Raw genomic sequence first — 13,867 nt, 5'->3', positions numbered from 1 at the left:
TCCTGAATGCTCCAAACCCAATAAGCCAAAAGAACATCCTGTGCCATAGCCTCAACAAAGTGCAGTGCCAACTCCAACGAGGAACATCCCTCACAGCAGGCCATGCCCAATGAACTATCTCGCTCTCTCATTCCCTGTCTACTCCCGCCTCCCCTTCTGTCTCTCTCTCCCCCTTCCCTGCTGTTCCTCTATTCAAATTAACAGGTTCTCAAAGTCTTAGGGGGTCGCCCCAGGCAACAGGATGGGTACGCCATTAGCCACTGCTACAGTCTGAGCTGCCTATCTGATAGAGGGAGCGATAGAGGGAGAGATGGGTTAGTGAGGCATGGGGCGTCTGCTCGTTCACACGCACTGCTTACCAGGACAGGGGTGGGCAATCCGAGTGGTGGAGGGAAGAAGGGGGGGGGGGGGTCTACTGCAAGGGCTCGTTTACACTGTGTCAGAATGTGTGTGTGTGCGGGAGAGTATCTATCTCTCTGTGTGTGTCTCCAGTGTGCGTGTGTGTCTGCGCGTACTCTCCGGCGCGAACTCAGAGCTGGAAATGCTGAGACCGACAGCTGCTTTATTTTTGGGTCAGTGACAGTGTGTCAATGGCCGCAGATGCGTCGGAAAGGAAGGCTCTGAGATACCAACAGACCCTGGTCAGTTCTTTCTCCCACGCTCTTTTCCTCTCTCTCTCTCTCTCTCGATCTCTCTGTCTCTCTCCTCTCACTTCCTATCCCTCTCCGTAACTCTGTCAGTAACTTCTCCTCTGATCTCATTCCATTCACTCTCAGCGTACCACTGTGTAACGCTGCCTATCTCTGCCGCTTCATCTCGAACTCGGAAATGAATCTTGCGCAATCTCTTGCATGACATATCGGGTCGTCCCTGCTCTTGCATAGGGAGCATGGGGAGGGACACAGTATTGTCACGGTGGTCACAGAGACCTCTTAGCAGGTCTGTTACTGTGGCAACAGGCTCATGGCAACAGGTGTCGTGTGTGTCTGAGGACCACACACCTTCAGTCTCCGTCTCAACTCTCTCTCACCGTCTTGCTCTTTCTCTCTCTGCCTTTCTCGGCCACCTGTTCATTAGCCTCTCGACCTTTCAGTTCTTTCGTTGCTTACCCACAAACATAATGCATTTTTAAGAGGAAATATATGTTTGTTAGTTCAACTACCTCCTTGGTATTTTATGGTGGTAAGTGCCTCTCCATGCTCTCAGATGGACCTGGGAGAAATGTGTGCATGAAAGTGTGATTTCCTCCATGGTGATAAATCTAGGTTTAAAGCCATGTGGTGTGGTGTGGGAAAGGATAAACCCAATTGTGCACGTGGAATATGCTTGTAATCTCCGCTCGTCACGTAGTCTAAGACCCCGGGGAACAGATTGTTCCAAAACATCTGGAGGGACTTAAACCATTGGACGTTCAGAAAGTTTTTGGGATTCTTAAGAAACACGCAGGATGTAAATTGGTGTGGCGTATTGTGTTTAACAGGGAAACAGTATACCGTGGGGCTTTGGCTAAGGCCATAGGCTGTTAGTCTGTGTGTCCACATGGTGATGGGTGTGTGTGTGTGTGTCTAGCACTGTGTATCTGCGTGCGGGAGTGTGTGCATGTACTGTAGGTCCTGTGTGTGTGTGTGTGTGTGTGTGTGTGTGTGTGTGTGTGTGTGTGTGTGTGTGTGTGTGTGTGCGTGTGTGTGTGTGCACATGTGTGTGTGTGTGCGTGTGTGTGTGTGTGCGCGTGTGCGTGTGTGCACATGTGTGTGTGTGTGCGTGTGCGTGCGTGCGTGTGCGTGGTGTGTGTGTGTGTGTGTGGTGCACATGTGTGTCGTGCAGGCCATGTGGACTGTGATAACCGTATGTTTACACTGTCGCCCGGGGAGCCGGGCTATATTGAGAAGTGCCACTTTTTTGGAGCGGGAGTTTGTTTCTGTTCTCCTTGTCATTGTGCTGGGGAGGATCAAGAAATTATATCACCTGGGGGCCTCCCATTTCATTTGAACAAGATGCCATTGCCAGGCACAATAGAGAGTTATGTGGAGAGTTGTTGACAGACATGCAGAGAATGTATGTGGTTAATACTCTGGAAGACTTTGACTTTACATTCCCGTCATGTGGCCTATTGCTATAGATGTCACGCGTCTATAGGTCGAGCCGACCAGCAGATGAATGGACCTGCAAACATACAGACAGGCAGACAGACAGACAGACAGGCAGGCAGGCAGGCAGGCAGGCAGGCAGATAGAGACAGACAGACAGGCAGAAAGTAGAAAGTAGATAGTTAGATTCCTATTTTTTACTACTACTACTATTATTACTACAATGACTTCTTATATTTTGGTGTCACTGCTGGTGCCATTAGGCTGCCACTTGAGGACATGTTATATTGTGAATACAGTTAAGGGTGTTGTCAGGCCCGACATGCAGGGGAAAGCCCTGCAACCGCTAACAGTGATTATTCATTGTCACGTTGGTATAATGGATCGGGAGACAGACGCAGGAATGCATAATAGGATTTTTTTATTGTACAAAATTACGGCGTGCCGTGTAAAGGCACGGGGACGAAGACCAAACAAACACGTATACAAAACACAGGGTTGAAACCCCCCAAAAAAGAGCGAGGAGTACCTCAAATAAATAACACAAGCGCACAATGATTAACACACGGGACGAGTCCCGTAATCATCTGCGCAATCCACAAGGGCACGAAAGCCCAAAACACAGCACAGGTACTCACACGCACCAACGGACTTTGGAACACTAATGGACAGCCCAATGGAAACCAAAGGGCACACACATGTGTACTAATCAGTGGGAACAGGGGACAGGTGTGCGTAAAAGTTACGGAGGGATTCGTGACATTCATAACATGACCGTTATATATTTTATCCATCCGAGTTATCAGTAACAGCTTGACAGTGTAATACATGGAATTATTCACGTTACATTGTCAAGCTGTTACTAAAAAAAAAAACGTACGGACAGAATCCGTAACTGTCATAAGGCCGAGCTAATGAGTCATAATCTATTCTCATGTTGTTTTCTCTGATTTGAATCCACCCTAACTATCTCACAGGTGTGTCCAGGTATGTGCCTTCATTGTGAAAACTACAAAAATAGCCGTTATGATGTTCATTGAGATGAAATCTATTTTGCCGTTTTGATCAAATCCACACTGAGCGATTGATGTCTCTCTGTATACTTTATGACAAACGTGCTTGGTTTCCGCTTTACGAACATGCCCAAATGTCGTGGTCCATTCACACGTACCTCCCCTTACAGAAATCCTTGAGGGTCAGCGGGACGAACAAGCAGACAGATAGTGAGAGATTGAGAGATACACCCGGAGGGCGAGAGATAGAGAGAGGGAGAGGTGTGGAGAAGTGTGTAGTGGTGGACGTTGGGTCACACCGGTGCTAAATATAACTTCCAGAGTAGAGTTACACCCGGTGAGAAAGGGGGAGAGAGGGAAAGTGTTCGAGGAGCATGAGGTGTAGAGGCAGAAGAGCGCGAGGGGCTCAGAGGGGAGGAGAAATATGGAGAAAGAGGGGGATTACATGTACTGACAGAGGTAGGGAAAGGCAGAGGATGACTGAAATAGACTGATGGGAGTTGTGAGAGAGCAGGGATAAAACACGTGTATCAGGCACACAGGTATCATTTCTAATTTGAAAATGTTGACCAATCAAATATGTTGAACTTTTAAATTGACCAGCTTGGTGATAAGGTGTTCATACAGGCACTTTACAAGACTGATCTGGCACATAATGTATCGACAAGCAAACTGATGGGGACGTTAACCATTTTGAAATAATATTACAATGGTTACAAAACCTTTAGCATATGACCTACTGTGACCTACTGTGTAGTGTATTAGTGGTTAGTAGTATATTATATTGTGTAGAATAGCCAATAGCCATATGATAGTGATGCATTACAGCCATGGACCAGTTAGTTGACTGTCCTAAGTTAGATGCAGTTAGATGCTAGTTGAGTAAATGCCTAGTAAATGTTTGTGAATACATCTGTGTGTTACTAGACATATATATTTGGTGAAATCTTTAAGATTCCAACTCACCCATGGCCTTTGTTCGAGGAGTGAGCATCAAAAAGATTTGCCTTCCTGTCACAGGAGTTTGCCAAGATGTTATGTTACCACAATATATCCTGAAGGTGAAAGGCAGCCTTGAGTTTGTACAGAAACCACTAGGAAACACAAGGACCCTGATGAAAAATAGGGAAAATAAAAATGGAGTGAGGATTAAGTCTTGAGGTACACCTCTCGCTAATAAAGGAACCTGTAGGGGGAGAATTTCTTTAAGTTCCCCAAACAATATTTTCTAATCAAACTTACAGTATGGAATCTTTTAAGAATGAAACCAAATGTTTCTATAAAACATTATTAGACATGATGTTTTGTCATTATTAACATGATTCTCTTTTGAGTATCTTTTGGTGTGTGGAGGATCGTCACTCAATTGCAGGTGGGGTTTCAGCTCATCTCACCGTGCACTATCTTCTAGGGGTGAGTCGGTTGAGAGAGGTTTCTTCTTCCTTGGTATAGTATAACAAGTGGCATAACAAGGCTTTACTGCTGCACTTCAGGGGACTGAAAGTATTTCTGACTCCGTTTCGGGAGGCTAGTATTTCCCAGTAAATCCATGACTACAGCCAAATGGATTTTGTGTACACATAATATCCTTAAGTCTGCTACTGATACCTGTGTTGAATTCAGTCATTCAAAATCCAACAACATACTGTTATAAAAGATTCATTGTTACTAAATCCTGTCCACAGAATCTGCAGACGGCAGCTGGGAAAGTTCCCACATGAAAAATATTACCGTTTACCGTTTACAGTACCTACTATAGAATTATGTAGTAAACTGTAGAAAACTATACTACACACTATACTACACATCCCTCGATTGTGTAGTGCTTACTGTAGAATTTTGTAGTATACTGTAGAATACTACATTACACACTGTAATATCCTTTGGTCGTGTAATGCTTACTATAGATGTTGTAGAAAACTGTAGAATACTATAGTAAATACTACATTATTATCCGCAAAAAACACCGCAGTAAATACTATTTCCGCAAAAACACCACACTTGTTTAACTATAGTAAATGCTACAGTATTTAATTTGTAAATACTCTGTCCATTCCCCTCCCCCATATCGCAATTTGTGCCACCCATAAATGAGAGACCTACATGCCAAGTATAGACCATATTATTGTGTTCCCTACATGTTATAGAAAAGAGTAGAAGCTCTGAACTATCAGTTCAGTCCCCAGTCCTACCTACCTACAGGTTATGGAAAATGTACTCTTTTAGTATTTCTCCAGTAGGTTTCCTCAAGGAGAAAGCCTCCGCTTCTATGTCAAAGACAATAAAACATAGTAAATACTACAGTAATGTCCGCAAAAACACTACAGTAAATACTACGGTGTACTACAATACGCAAAAACACTACATTAATTACTATAGTATGTACTACAGTTTTCTTTCACTACAGTATTTATACTATACTTAACTACAAATAATACAGTATGCTACAGTGAATACTACAGTAAAGCCAGCAAAAACACTACAGTGAATACTATAGTATTTTTTTTTAAAGACATCCTCATATTATCTTGTTTAATTCCTAATTTTAACCCCTTAGTGCCTATTTTTGTAATGATACAACTTCCAACATATTGTTCTAGTAAGAGGTTTGTTGGACAGTGAAAGCTGATACAGGTATAATACAGTCTGATACTTATTGTCAGTGTATCCCATGGGAAGCCTGACTGTGATATGTCTGGTCCAATGGAAGTCATGTCGAGTGTGCAGCTCAGTTTCATCTCATGCTATGTTGGTGATTTATTTGCTATACGTTTCCATGTGTATGACCAAGTACAGTACTCTTTCTAGGAGCCACAGAGACAGACCTGTATGTGTACACTAAATTAAGAGGTGTTGAAAGGTTATTGAAAGGCCGGCCCAACGCGTCAATGCTAGGCACCACTTGTCACTACTTGTCGCAATGTTGACCAGCGATCAACTACACTATGCAGATGTTGTTTGTATCTGAGCGCTCATAGTATACTAGAGGATTTTCAGACTCCACACAACAGATTGTTGGTTTCCCCAAAAATATTTTGTTTCACTAATTCAATGATGTCTATGTGCTTGTGGTGTACCATGGTAAATTACGTGAGAAAGATACGTTGATCAGATCAAAATGTTCACTAAACAAAGGTACAGTATGTGTATGGATGTATGGGTTCTACTCGATATTGCATATTGTCCCAAGCAGCCCAGCACCCCATTGACATTGATCTGTGTCTGATTTCAGGAGGATGTTTTGTGTCAACATGCCCTATCCACTGTGTCATATGCCTTTTCTAATTTTGGCAAAAGTCCATCCTCCACGCTCTCTCCTCCGTCTTCTCTACTCCGTGGCCTGGAAACCGATGAGTGGTTTGAGGAGACCTTTTTCAAAAGGAAGCGAGGAAGGACGTAGGAGAGAGGACGCAGGAGTTCAGCAAATCCAATTGAGAAAAGGCCATAGTATAGAGTTGCAATGTAGGCCTTCACTTTTGTGGAACAACACTACATGGCCAAAAGTATGGACACCCCTTCAAATGAGTGTATTCGGATATTGCAGACACACCCGTTGCTGACAGGTGTATATAATCGATCACACAGTCATGCAATCTCCATAGACAAACATTGCCAGCAGAATGGCCCGTACTGACGAGCTCAGTGACTTTCAACGTGGCACCGTCATAGGATGCCACCTTTCCAACAAGTCAGTTCATCAAATTTATGCCCTGCTAGATCTGCCCCGGTCAACTGTACGTGCTGTTATTGTGAAGTGGAAACATCTAGGAGCAACAGCGGCTCAACAGCGAAGTGGTAGGCCACACAAGCTCACAGAACGGGACCGCCGAGTGCTGTAGCTCGTAAAAATCCTCTGTCCTCCATTGCAACACTCACTACCGAGTTCCTAACTGCCTCTGGAAGCAACGTCAGCACAACAACTGTTCATCGGGGTCTTCGCACAGGCATAAGATCACCACGCGCATTGCCAAGCGTCGGCTGGAGTGGTGTAAAGCTCGCCGCCATTGGAGCAGTGGAAACACGTTCTCTGGAGTGATGAGTCAGGCTTCACCATCTGACAATCCGACAAACTAATCTGGGTTTGGCGGATGCCAGGAGAATGCGTACTGCCAACTGTAAAGTTAGGTGGAGGAGCAATAATGGTCTGGGGCTGTTTTTCATGGTTCAGGATAGGCCCCTTTGTTCCAGTAAAGGGAAATATTAATGCTACAGCTTACATTGACATTCTAGACGATTCTGTGCTTCCAACTTTGTGGCAACAGTTTGGGGAAGGTCCTTTCCTGTTTAGGCTTGACAATGCCCCCGTGCACAAAGCGCTCCATACAGAAATGGTTTGTCAAGATCGGTGTGGAAGAACTAGACTGGCCTGCACAGAGCCCTGACCTCAACCCCATCGAACACCTTTGGGATTATTTGGAACGCCGAATGCGAGCCAGGCCTAATCGCCCAACATCAGTGCCCGACCTCAATAATGCTCTTGTGGCTGAATGGAAGCAAGTCCCCACAGCAATGTTCCAATGTCTAGTGGAAAGCCTTCCCAGAARAGTGGAGCGAAGGGGGGACCAACTCCATATTAATGACCATGATTTTGGAATGAGATGTTTGATGAGCAGGTGTCCACCTACTTTTGGCAATGTTGTGTATAAGAATTGCTTTAAAGGACATTACATGTAGACTACAACAATGGAGGCTGCACATAGTGTCTCGGTAATAAGCAAACATGAATCATTCGATTATTTGTGTTTTACATGGAACCTCACATTAACTGAACTGTATTATGACCAGTGGTGGAACAAATACCCAATTGTCATACTTGAGTAAAAGCATAGATACCTTAATAGAAAGTTACTCAAGTAAAAGTGAAAGTCACCCAGTAAAATACTACTTGAGTAAAAGTCTAAAAGTATTTGGTTTTAAATATACTTAAGTATCAAAAATAAATGTAATTGCTAAAATATACTTAAGTATCAAAAGTAGAAGTAAAAGTATAAATAATTTCAAATTCCTGATCTTAAGCAAAGCAGATGGCTCTATGTTCTTGTTTGTTTGTATTATGTTGTGTTTATTTATTAAAACACTCACTCCCTGAACTTGCTTCCCGACTCTCAGTGCACMTTGTTACAATAAGTGCGTGAATTTCACAATTTTCCTGTTCTGTTAAGCATTCAGAATGTAAGTAATGCTTTTGGTTGTCAGGGAAAATGTATGGAGCAATTGTTGCAACCCCCATTACTAGCCTGTTCAACCTCTCTTTCGTATTGTCTGAGATCCCTAAAGATTGGAAAGCTGCCGTGGTCATCCCCCTCTTCAAAGGGGGAGACACTCTAGACCCAAACTGTTACAGACCTATATCTATTCTACCCTGCCTTTCTAAGGTCTTCGAAAGCCTAGTAAACAAACAGATCACCGACCATTTCGAATCCCACCGTACCTTCTCCGCTATGCAATCTGGTTTCCGAGCTGGTCATGGGTGCACCTCAGCCCCGCTCAAGGTCCTAAATTATATCACAACCGCCATCGATAAAAGACAATACTGTCCAGCCATATTCATCGACCTGGCCAAGGCTTTCGACTCTGTCAATCACAACATTCTTATCGGCAGACTCAACAGCCTTGGTTTCTCAAATGACTGCCTCGCCTGGTTCACCAACTACTTCTCAGACAGAGTTCAGTGTGTCAAATCGGAGGGCCTGTTGTCCGGACCTCTGGCAGTCTCTATGAGGGTGCCACAGGGTTCAATTCTCGGGCCGACTCTTTTCTCTGTATACATCAATGATGTTGCTCTTGCTGCTGGTGATTCTCTGATCCACCTCTACGCAGATGACACCATTCTATATACTTCTGGCCCTTCTTTGGACACTGTGTTAACTAACCTCCAGACGAGCTTCAATGCCATACTACTCTCCTTCCGTGGCCTCCAACTGCTCTTAGATGCAAGTAAAACTAAATGCATGCTCTTCAACCGATCGCTACCTGCAATTGCCCGCCCGTCCAGCATCACTACTCTGGACGGTTGTGACTTAGAATATGTGGACAATTACAAATACCTAGGTGTCTGGTTAGACTGTAAACTCTCCTTCCAGACTCACATTAAGCCTGTCCAATCCAAAATTAAATCTAGAATCGGCTTCCTATTTCGCAACAAAGCCTCCTTCACTCATGCTGCCAAACATACCCTCGTAAAACTGACTATCCTACCGATCCTTGACTTTGGCGATGTCATTTACAAAATAGCCTCCAACACTCTACTCAGCAAATTGGATGCAGTCTATCACAGTGACATCCGTTTTGTCACCAAAGCCCCATATACTACCCACCACTGCGACCTGTATGCTCTCGTTTCCTGGCCCTCGCTTCATATTCGTCGCCAAACCCACTGGCTCCAGGTCATCTATAAGTCTTTGCTAGGTAAAGCCCCGCCTTACCTCAGCTCACTGGTCACCATAGCAGCACCCACCCGTAGCACGCGCTCCAGCAGGTATATTTTACTGGTCACCCCCAAAGCCTATTCCTACTTTGGCCGCCTTCCCTTCCAGTTCTCTGCTGCCAATGACTGGAATGAATTTCAAAAATCACTGAAGCTGGAGACTYATATCTCCCTCACTAACTTTAAGCATCAGCTGTCAGAGCAGCTCACAGATCRTTGCACCTGTACATAGCCCATCTKWWAAWWRSCCMWYYYCMWWWTKKTWWTYYTTTTTTTTGCTATATTTGCTATAATTACTTCGCCACTACAGCCTATTTATTGCCTTACCTCCCTGATCTTACCTCATTTGCACACACTGTATATATYTTTTTTCTATTGTGTTTTTGMCTGTACGTTTGGTTATTCCATGTGTAACTCTGTGTTGTTGTTTGTGTCAAACTGCTTTGCTTCATCTTGGCCAGGTCGCAGTCGTAAATGAGAACTTGTTCTCAACTGGCCTACCTGGTTAAATAAAGGTGAAATGAAAATAAAAATAAATAAATTGAGCCACTAAAACAATATCATGCAAATTAAACAGTAACAGTGTCGTTTTGAAGACCATCGAACTGTTAGTTTGGAAAATATTGGCGTTGACATGTTCCTTACAAGATTGTCTGCTGTTTGATTGTGTTTTTATCATAGTAATTAGTGGACTTGATTGACCGTTTATGCAAGTGAATTAGAATATGTCCTCTTCYGTTTAGAATTGGCATGGGATGTTATATTTACCACCTCTCCAGTTTGATTGTGAAATGTGTCTGTCATGATTACAACGTGGGTGAAATAYTTACCCACAACCCACTGCTAGTCTTGTCTGATACAGGATCAAATACCTTGAATCTTGGCTTGATCTTTGGTTGGTATAGTAGCTCACCAACCCCCTGCTCCCCCCACCCCCGTAAGAAACTAATGTAAAATCACTCAAAAAGATACATTCCATGTATTGTAATTACACCATGATAAAAGCCAAGTCATGTAGTATTAGATGTATTACATAMCAGGACATTATTTTAGTGTGGCATGTATGTGTTTTTGAAAGTATGTCCATGTTTCTGTGTGTGAGAGAGTTGAGTGGTGGAGTTATCTCTTTGCCAGATGTCTGGATGCGGTCCAGAGGTAATTAATCCAAATGTAGACCCATGCTTCCTCTCTACGAGATTTAAAGTCAACATGTCGAGGAGTTTTGTCTTTCTGCATGACCCGTCAGCCAGAATACGGTGAGCTCCAAAAGTATTGGGACAGTGACCATTTTTGATTTGTTTTGGCTCTGTATTCCAGCACTTTGGATTAATGTGGATGCTACCATTACTTTGTGCCCAATAGAAATTAATGGTAAATAATTTAATGTATTATTTTGGAGTCAATTTTATTGTAAATAAGAATAAAATATGTTTCTTAACACTTCTACATTCCTGTGGATGCTACCATGATTACGGATAATCCTGAATGAATCGTGAATAATGATGAGTGAGAACATTACAGAGGCATAAATATCACACCCCCCCMAAAAAATGCTAACCTCCCCTGCTATTGTAATGGTGAGAGGTTATAATATCTTGGGGGGTATGCTATTTGTGGATACAGAGCCAAAACAACAAAAAATGTGTGACTGTCCCAATACTTTTGGAGCTCACTGTACATTATGACACTTGAACTCTCCCACATTCTGAAACAAAAAATAATGTTTATTTATTTTAAGTTCTTCTTTGATACATGACCATTCACATTATATTTATATATTTTCATAACATACAGTACCAGTCAAAAGTTTGGACACAYCTACTAATTCAATGTTTTTTCTTTATTTTTACTATTTTTACTATTTACTATTTTTTACATTGTAGAATAATAGTGAAGACATCAAAACGATGAAATAACATATGGAATCATTTAGAAAGCAAAAAAGTGTTACATTTAAAAATATATATATTTTAGATTTTAGATTCTTCAAAGTAGCCATCGTTTGACTTGATGACAGGTTTGYACACGCTTTGCATTCTCTCAACCAGCTTCACCTGGAATTATTTTCTCAACGGTCTTGGAGTTCCCACATATTCTGAGCACTTATTGGCTGCTTTTCCTTCACTCTGCGGTCCAACTCATCCCAAACCCTCCCAATTGGGTTGAGGTTGGGTGAATGCGGAGGCCAAGTCATCTGATGCAGCACTCCATCACCCTCCTTCTGGTCAAATAGCCCTTACACCGCCTGGAGGTGCGTTGGGTCATTGTCCTGATGAAGAACAAATGATAATCCCACTAAGCGCAAACCAGATGGGATGGCGTATCGCTGCAGAATGCTGTGGTAGCCATGCYGATTAAGTGTGCCTTGAATTMTAAATACATCACTGACAGTGTCACCAGCAAAGCACCCCCACACCATCCCACCTCCTCCTCCATGCTTCATGGTGYGAACCACACATGCAGAGATCACCTGTTCACCTACTCTGTGTCTCACAAAGACAYGGTGGTTGGAACCAAAAATCTCAAATTTGGACTCATCAGACCAAAGGACACATTTTCACCGGTCTAATGTCCATTGCTCTTGTTTCTTGGCCCAAGCAAAACTCTTCTTATAGGTGTCCTTTAGTAGTGGTTTCTTTGCAGCAATTTGACCATGAAGGCCTGATTCACGCAGTCTCCTCTGAACAGTTGATGTTGAGATGGGTCTGTTACTTGATCTCTGTGAAGCATTTATTTGGGCTGCAATTTCTGAGGCTGGTAACTCTAATGAACTTATTCTCTGCAGCAGAGGTAACTCTGGGTCTTCCTTTCCTGTGGCGTTTTTGATGAGAGCCAATTTCATCATGGCCCTTGATGGTTTTTGCGACTGCACTTGAAAAACGAAACGTTTTTGAAATTTTTCCAGATTGACTGACCTTCATGTCTTCAAGTAATGATGGAGTGCCGTTTCTCTTTGCTTATTTGTGCTGTTCTTGCCATAATATGGACTTGGTCTTTTACCAAATAGGGCTTCTGTATACCACCCCTACCTTGTCACAACACAACTGATTGGCTCAAATGCATTAAAAAGGAAAGAAATTCCACAAATTCACAAGACACACATAATATGTTTTGATTTGTTTAACACTTTTTTGGTTACTACATGATTCCACATGTTATTTCAAAGTTTTGATGTCTTCACTATTATTCTACTGTTATGAATGCTCCGGGTGAAAAAGGTCTAGAGTCACACACAGAGCACGGCAGGTGTTTATTTCACCTTCACAGAAGGCAGAAATCGTGGTCACAGACAGGCAATGGTCATGCACAGGTAGGCAAACAGGCAAGTGAATCAAAACTAGGACTGAATGCTATAACTGGTTCTCACAAACGAGCTAGGAAAAGGCTTAGTAGAGTCAAAACGAACAATACCTCACAAAGGCACTAACAGAATGAACTGAACTAAATAAGGAGCTGATGAGACCAGGTGCGTAACTAACACAGGTGAAATAATGAACAATAATGAAAGACAGGGCTACGTTCCAGAACACAAAGAAACAGGGCTACGTTCAAGAACACAACGAAACAGAACACAAGGTTGACAAAGAAAATAAATACAGAACCTTACATCTACAATGTGGGAAATAGTCAAAATAAAGTAAAATCCTTGAATGAGTAGGTGTGTCCAAACGTTTGACTGGTACTGTATATGAACTGTTATGTGTACATGTACTGTATGTAATAATAATACTATATATACTGCATGATATATATTGTCTTTAAAATATACACATTCAGAGCAAATTAAAATATCTTAAACTATTGTTCTTTATTTTCCCAAAATAGAATGYTGTCCCCCTAACCTTACCTGAACTACATTTTCGGCGGGTCTTCATTGTAGGCCTTTGTTCATGAACATATGGGTAATGTACTGTAGTCTCTCATCCTCCTGTCACTTTCAGCTGTATGGGGAATACCGTGAGCCCCCGGGTGGGTCTGGCCGGAGAGAGACCACCCGACTTCTGACAGAGAGACAATGGAAGAAACACCATCACCATCACCATGGCCACCATCCGCACAATCACCATGGCCACCATCACCACGGCCACCACCATGGCCACCACCACAGTCACACACATGGACACGTGCACCACAGCAGGCACAGGCGTCGGCATCACTCAGACGAGGTGGGACGTGCACAAATGGCTACAGAGCAAGGCAACCCTTTGTCTACAAAGAGACGTCGCTCTTACTCAAAGTGCCGAGGTGAGGAGTCAGTGCTCAATAAAGTCGCAGATGTTAAATTGACTCTAACAGGGTTCAAGTTAAAAGTGTCTTTATTGCCCCACAATACTCAGAGT

General features: G+C 43.0%; 1 protein-coding gene and 1 non-coding gene across 2 annotated transcripts in view; both read left to right on the top strand.

Annotated features, from left to right (window-relative positions):
• The first annotated feature begins 546 nt into the window (after nucleotides 1–546).
• Nucleotides 547–13,867, top strand: part of LOC111954902 (chloride channel protein 1-like) — a 36,455-nt gene continuing 23,134 nt past the window's right edge. The window contains 2 exon segments of the mRNA XM_070436117.1: nucleotides 547–641; nucleotides 13,469–13,772. Of these exon segments, the coding sequence (XP_070292218.1) occupies nucleotides 591–641; nucleotides 13,469–13,772 (355 nt within the window). The 5' untranslated portion in view covers nucleotides 547–590.
• LOC111955411 (U7 small nuclear RNA) lies at nucleotides 5,311–5,363 on the top strand. The gene has a single exon (XR_002876128.1). It is a non-coding gene; the product is annotated as a U7 small nuclear RNA (small nuclear RNA).

Source organism: Salvelinus sp. IW2-2015, linkage group LG30, assembly GCF_002910315.2.
Source record: "Salvelinus sp. IW2-2015 linkage group LG30, ASM291031v2, whole genome shotgun sequence".
Classification (NCBI taxonomy): Eukaryota; Metazoa; Chordata; class Actinopteri; order Salmoniformes; family Salmonidae; genus Salvelinus; species Salvelinus sp. IW2-2015.
Note: the sequence above shows the minus strand (reverse complement) of the source record. Positions and strands in the feature narration are given on the sequence as shown.